Raw genomic sequence first — 7575 nt, 5'->3', positions numbered from 1 at the left:
CAGAAGCAGCAACTCCGAGTGCGGGCGCCGAGCGCGGGGGATGCTGCTGTCGCCGCCGCCGCTGCCGCTCGGGCGGCTCCCGCTGCCCGGCTTCGCTCGGCCGCGCGGCAGGCACTGACTCGCGCTGGGCTCCTCTCCGCCAGTCCGGCCCCTCCCAGCCCGGGATCCTCCTGCGGGGTGCATCGCCCTTATGCGAAATTACAGGAGCAACAGAGCCTGCTAGGGAGAGCGCAGCGAACATGCAGAGGCGGAGGAGCCTCGGCGCGCAGGGCAGAAGCGCGTAGTGAGCCTGTCTCCGAAGGGCGTGCGAGAGAGGCGGCGGTTCGCCCTCCCGGCGGGTCCCTCACCCACCCTCCTCAGCCCCGGCGCGCTGCGGCGGCGGGCGCGGGGTGCATGGAAGCGGCGGCTGCGGCGGAGGAGGCGGCGGCTGCCCCATGGAGTGTTACTACATTGTCATCAGCTCCACGCATCTCAGCAACGGACACTTTCGCAACATCAAGGGAGTTTTCCGGGGCCCTCTCAGCAAGAACGGCAACAAAACTCTGGTAATCGCTTCTCTCCTCTCTCTCCTGTTTAAGAGGGCATTTAGAGGATTGAGGTTACTGTGAGGCTTTGAGGTGTCGCTGTTCAGTCTGGTTTACAGTATATTCGTTTCTTTATCTTGTGGGCGTGGGGTGAGAATTTGGTGTAGAAAAAGGCAGGACTCAGGGAAGCTGTTATCCAAGGCTTCGGTTGACAATTCCCCCAACGCTCCGGACTCTCCACCTCATTTGCACCGGTGATAATTACCACAGTTTCTCCTTATTTGATGCAAATTGTGTTAACAGGACCTCTTTTAAGAAAGAAACGGAAATAACCCTAACCCCAAGTGACCCTATAACCTCTGTCGGCTTAGGAAGCTGAAGGTGAATAAGGATGTGGATGTCTTTATGGAGGCAGAGAGCCATGTGACCTGTGGCCCGGGGCAAGTGGCGGGATTGAGTGATGGTCTCAGGAGTTTGTGTTCAGGCTGTCTCTGGAAGGACTGGCAGAAACTTCTCTAGTGAGAAGTTGTCAGTTCAGAGCTTAACAGAGTGACTACAGAACCCCAGGCCATCAACTTTAAGCTATTGACTCAAAAGAGGTTGTAGATGAGTGTGTGCGGTGAGCATTCTGACACAATCAGAGCCAAAAAGGAAAAACGTGCCAGACAGAGCCCGTGCAGTCCTGGAAGGTTCTCACTGGACCACAGAGCTGCTTTTTTTCAGCATTCTAGTATGAAAAGGACTCCTGATTGGTGAGAAATGTGCTGAGCATTAAGATAGTACAGGGCCACAGCTCTTACTTTTTCCTTTCCCATTCCCTCTTAGCTACAACACCTCCTTGCAGAACTGATTCGCAAGTCCTCGTATCTCCTGAGAAGTACACACTTCAATAAAGAAAAAAAAAAAAGGAAGTATAGGGAAGGCTTATTAGGAGGGAAGACTTATTAGGCTTAGTAAGGCAGAGTAGAGCCAGAGTGAGATGATGATATGCAAATATATGCATCACTAAAGTCTGGCTCCTTTAGCAAGCAACACCCCCCACCCCCACTATACAAAGTGATGATTGCTTAACCCTGAATAAGTAGAGAAGTGTAAGGACAGACTCAATTAGTCCAAAAGTAGAGTATTCTTAACTTGCATTTCTTTATATAATCTTAAAATATTCTACATAATTTTTTAAAAAATGTGCTGTGCATGTGTTTTCCAAGAATGAAAAGTTCTCTTCTGAAGTTTTAAGTGAATTCTGACATTGATGTGATTTATTTATTTTCTTTTCTCCCTTGAAATCTCTTGGACACCTTCCTCTCAGCTCATTTAAGACATAAAGAAACAGACTTAGTTTATTGCTTTTATTCTTGTCTGGATAAGATTGTTTACTGTTGTTGATCAAAGAAAATACTCTCCTGTGGTCTTCCAGTAGAGTACCATTCAGAGCAATAGGCACAGGCTGAGGGAATGATGGAAAATATTCTGGCTAGACTCAGAGAACTCAACAATATGTAAAGGTAATTTTTTTAAGGGGGAAACACTGTTTTGAAGAAAGTATGCACTGGTTTGTTTTTTAAGTCATGTTTCACTTATGAGAAAAGACAGACTTATTGAACAAGATCTCATCTCCATAATTATAATAATGGTGTAGGTAATAAAACCATGAAATAAAGTTCATAGGGGAAAAAAAATTATTTGCCAAAACTCAACTTGTTAAAATTCCATAATCTTGATTCTTAAGTCAACTTTGGGCTTCCAACAATGATTGAACTTGATAAGGCTGATATTTGTTGTATGTTTAAAGTTGATTAGTTCTTTATCACTCATGTTGACAAAAGATAGGTTAAAGTGTAGACCTGCCTATTTTTTCTTCAAATTAAGATAGATGTTTAAATGAAGCTATCTAAATTAGATGAATAAATCTAAATATATGCAAATGTCAGAAGCAACAAATTCGGTTAAAAAGGCTTAGAAATAGGCCTATCATATTTCTCTTATTTATAGTAAAAAAAAAATTATATGAACTTCATAGCTAATCCTTCAACATTGTGCTTACAAACTGCCCAAGTTTGTGTTTCCTGTGCAAGATATTTATACTGACTGAAATCATGTGGATTTTCATATATGGTTCCTCCATAATTGAAAATATTAATTTAAAAAGTCATATATGTCATGTGTTTACTTTTTGTGTCTTTTGATGATTTGTTACCAAAGAGAATGAGACTCATACCTGTTTTTATAATAGAAGAGATTCTAAATATATTCATAAATGAATTTTTTAAGGAAATACTTTTCTATACTTACCAAAAACTATATTCTTTACAGCAAGTAGGATGCTATGAGAGCTTATTATAAACTAAAACTTACTACAAGCTAAAAACAGAAAACTGAACCTGAGACTTATCAGAAATATCAACCTTAATAAGAAACACAAATATTATCTTACAAATATATATGTTCCACAATTTCATGTAAGGGTTTATATTGTCATGTCATAGAGTGAAGTGATGAGATCTTTTTTACTTTCTTGCCTATTTGATTTTAACATATTGTGAACTTTGCCTTTAAAAACATCATCACATTTTTTGTATTTTGAAATTTGTTAAGTTTAAAGAATTTTAATAATATCTCGTTTTTTTTTTCCTATTTCAGGAAAAAACATTTTACTTAAAATGTAAAATCCATTTAGGGATTTTTTTTTTTCAAAGAAATTCCAATTATTTTCAGCCACTGGAAAGCAAATGGATATTCCGAATATTTTTTAAATTCATATTTTTAAAACATTATTTTATAGTCTTTAAAATTATTGAACTGATTTAAGATAGGCTGTAATTGTTGATACAGTGTTCTTTCATGAATTAGAAGTTATCTATAAAGTTACAGAATAAAACTCAATGTTTAATGACATTGATTAATTGCTTTAGTCCTAAATCCAGAATTCATATTCATACTGAGGAGATTCTAAAAATGTACAGACCTTTCCAAAGGTCATATTATGTCCCTCACACAGTAAATTTTTAAGGATACTTAATGACTAAGCCTATTGTTAACCTTGACCCTATTCCTGAGCCTTTAAATATACTTCTCTTCACAATTTTAACTGAAAATACACAAATCTCAGTTTTGCACGGTCTTACCTCCAAAGACAAAGGTCACTCTACCTGTGATGATTTCTGTTGTAAACAGTATCATATCTGTGATATAGCTTTAATTCCATGGAATAAAAAATTAGCTAATATTTTATTAGTGCTCCAGAATATGTCTAAATACGTTATGTGGTTTAATAGCAGTGAATAAAGTTTACCATCCATGTATTCTCATTGTTTTTACTTAGATGATCTCAAACCACCATTGTGTATGCATTTGTTTATTGGATAAAGACATTCATTTATATTTATATTTTGCAAATGATCCACAAAAGTTTTTGCCCTAATTATTTAAAAATTGTAATACAGAATATTAAAAAATATTTAAAAAAAGAATTTACATATATATGTAATCACTTTTATTATGGAATTTGGAGTTTGTGGAGCTTTGGAAATCATTACTGATTCGTTTGTTGCATTGTCAGTTTGCCAGCATTTTTGTATTTCACAAGAGTTTTGTGTCGGTGCAAAGACTATGAAATTCAGAAAAAAGAAGTGCTGATTTGAGGTCAAAAAGTGAGTCACTATTATAATGCAGATTTCCTGACTCTAGACACATTTTCTTCATAATTTTTATGCTAAATTAGATCATCTATAGCAATTGGTACCATAATCTCCATACTGATCAAGAGGTGTAGGTGTCGTCTATTGTTTGAGGACATTCTACTTTTCCACTTGTCTTTAGGTGTGAATAAATAGTACCAGACTCACAGAATAGTTTGAATTCAAGTTTATTTTATTTCTTGTCTTCCAGTATGTGAACATGGATAATTTTTGTCTTGCCTAAACCTTGCTTCTGAAGGCTGTCCTCCATTTCCAAAATATTTAGTACCAGGTTTGTTAAGATGTATTGACTTATTAATCATTTCTAAACATATTGTTATTTAGTTCATTCAGATTTACTGAGATGCTTTAATTGCAAAGCACTAGTCTAGGCACTACAGGATCTGTGCTAAGCATTATGCACTAAATATTGCGTTAAGATGTATTCATGTATGTGCCTGTTCATTTTGAATGTGTTGAAAAAATATTCACAAATTTTGACAAGTTTATATGTTTCTTGTCACTCAAGATATTTTTATATATATTCATTTTGAAAGTATGAAAAATTTCTTGGATTTTTCCTTTGTGTATACAGGAACTCACTAAAATTAGATAGGTCTTTGAAATATACTCTATGAACTTGTTCTCATTACCATTATAATAATATTATGTCATTCCCTTACACATTTCTGTATCTCCTACAGTTTATAATTTAAAAGGTTTCTCCATCACTAAAACTCATTTATGTGGCACATTTAGGATTGTGCCTAAGACTAAAGAAACAAGTTGTTAAATTTGTGCTACTGAGATGTTATCATTGTTAGATTAATATTCTCAAGAATGGTCAAGAATGAAAGTGGATTAGGGTGAATAATATATGGCTAAACTTCCCCACTCTATAGACTTAGTCATATAATCAGTTATATATTTGTTCCAAGTTTCTTTTCCACTGTTACGCATTCAGAGTCAAAGACCCTCTTGTGTCTCACTTTTCTGAACTTAAGGTGTCATATATTCTTTGTCATACTTGTTTTGTATTCCAGTAGAGCTTTACAGCATGTGCATTTTCAGAACACATTATTGGAGTGAGGAAAATAAGATTGAAATATTGATATTATAACCTATTCAAAAATGTAAGCAGTATTTTAAGACAGATGTTGTCAAGTAATAGCCATGATTCCAACATATCCTTTTTGGTTTATCAAATATTGTGTAAGTTATTTTTGATAGTTGAAATTCAAATAGTGACACGCTATCTTGTGACATAACTTCTCTGTTATGCACCGGTATTTTCTAGTTTATTGATGACTGTTACTACTTTTTTGCTGAAAATACAGCAAGAGTTTTGGAGAGCACTAATCCAGAGGTTTCAGATAGTTGTATGCAGGACTAAATTCAGGTGGCAGAAATAGTTTGTTGAGTATGCACTATGTTTTAAAATATTTGAGCTTAAATACCATTCAAAGAGGAATACACTTCACAGTTTGCTACTGTTTATACTATTTTTGTTTTTACTGTTATATAAGTTTATCTAATTATACAGTCCTGATCAATGAAGGCACTTGAATTTTCCATCCCTTGTTTTGTCTGAGAACCAAATTTTACATAAGGGTAGACAGAAACATTTTCGTCATTCTACCCTTCATGGTACCAACTTTTAGGTAGACAGGAGTCTTCTGAAAAGTTTTCCACATATTCATCTTTCTATACTGTTTACTATATATTGGATGGACTGGTTTACAGTATTTTCCGGATCATATATCTAGGCAAACTTTCACGTAGACCACTGGTGTTTTTGGTAATTTGTGTTGTTTTTGGTCTTTTAAAAAATTAATTTTGAATGTAATTTTCTTTAACTTATACTTTTGATAAACATGTTTAACTCATATAGTATACTTAGAAAATAGTTTTTGAAGGTATATAAAGGGGAAATCATACTTTTAAATAAATGTAATCATAATACAGGGTTGAAATAATTTTCTCCAGTGATCTTATTTACCTGAGATATTATTATTGAAGGCAGTTGTTGTATATAAAGAGTTTGAGTAATCCTTCCAGAAAGAAAGAAAAAATAGTCTTTTTAACCTGTAGTATGCTGAAGCCACAATTCATAGCAATCTGTCACTTTTTTATACTGCTAATTACAATATTGGGCTTCCCTGGTGGCTCAGACAGTAAATAATCTGCCTGCAATGCGGGAGACTTGAATCTACCCCTCGAGTATTCTTGGGGTTTCCCTGGTGGCTAAGACCACAATGTTAATAATTTTATTAATTCTGTTCTCTAAAAATCTTAGCCTGAAACCATTTGATCTGTTTTATCTCATCTAAATTATCCTTGGCTTCTGGGAAAATTCTTAGCATGTATACAATATTGTGATTGTGTTTTCAACTGGCAAAGTTTCATTAATTTTGTAAGTGTATTACACTACAACTTCCTAGCACAGTATAAGATAAAATGGGATAATAAATATTTAAAACTCCATCCTAGTTGTCCAAATAGCAGAGTCCATTACCTGATGTAGTACTCTGGACTCCTTCATAATGGTTTGGCACCATTAGAAGAAAGTTATATACTTTCCTAAGTGTAAGTACATTTAATGTATTAAATGTTTATGATGACAGTGGTATTTTCAAATAGTAAGAAGACACTCTTACTTACATAGCTTTAGAAAAATGAGCTATGCTGAGTGTGATGACTGGCTTTAGGTGTCAACCAGAGTGAATGAAGTGAAAGAATTAACTGCTCAGGTTTGTCCGACCCTTTGTGAGCCCATAGACTGTAGCCCACCAGCTCCTCTGTCCATGGGATTCTCCAGGCAGTAATACTGGAGTGGGTTGCCATTTCCTTCTCCAGGAGATCTTCCCAAACCAGAGATTGAACCCAGGTCTCCTGCATTGCAGGCAGATTCTTTACCATCTGAGCCACCAGGGAAGCCCTGAGTAGTAGTCAGTTATTTAATCAAAGACTAATCTTGTTGCTCTGAAGGTATTTTATAGATATAGTTAACGAAGTCTATATTTAGTTGATATCAAATAAAGGAGATTACTATCTATAATGTGGATGGATGTTATGCGTTGAAAGACTATAAGAGAAAAACCTGAGTTTTCCTGGTGAAGAAGACGTTCTGCCTCAAGACTGTAGAATCAAAGCCTGCCTTGAGTTTCTAGCCTACTGACCTGTCCTACACAAGCTCAACAAACCCACAATCAGAATCAATCCCCAATTACTTAAAATAAAATTCTCTCTCTTTTCCTCCCTCTGCCTCCTCTCCTTTATCTCCATGTAATTTTTCCTCACCAGCCCCCCACACCCCTGTAATAGTTCTCTCTCCATCTTTCCTGTTGGTTCTGTTTGTATGGAGAACCCGAAAT

General features: G+C 36.2%; 1 protein-coding gene across 1 annotated transcript in view; it reads left to right on the top strand.

The window, feature by feature from the left end:
• The first annotated feature begins 326 nt into the window (after nucleotides 1-326).
• ZNF804A (zinc finger protein 804A) overlaps nucleotides 327-7575 on the top strand; it is a 334333-nt gene continuing 327084 nt past the window's right edge. Inside the window, exon 1 of the mRNA XM_055571994.1 lies at nucleotides 327-545. Within this exon, the coding sequence (XP_055427969.1) occupies nucleotides 435-545 (111 nt within the window). The 5' untranslated portion in view covers nucleotides 327-434. The remainder of the gene's footprint in view (nucleotides 546-7575) is intronic.

This window comes from Bubalus kerabau, chromosome 3 (genome assembly GCF_029407905.1).
Source record: "Bubalus kerabau isolate K-KA32 ecotype Philippines breed swamp buffalo chromosome 3, PCC_UOA_SB_1v2, whole genome shotgun sequence".
In the NCBI taxonomy this organism is placed as follows: domain Eukaryota; kingdom Metazoa; phylum Chordata; class Mammalia; order Artiodactyla; family Bovidae; genus Bubalus; species Bubalus kerabau.
The sequence above is the reverse complement of the archived record's forward strand: the minus strand, read 5'-3'. Positions and strand labels throughout refer to the sequence as shown.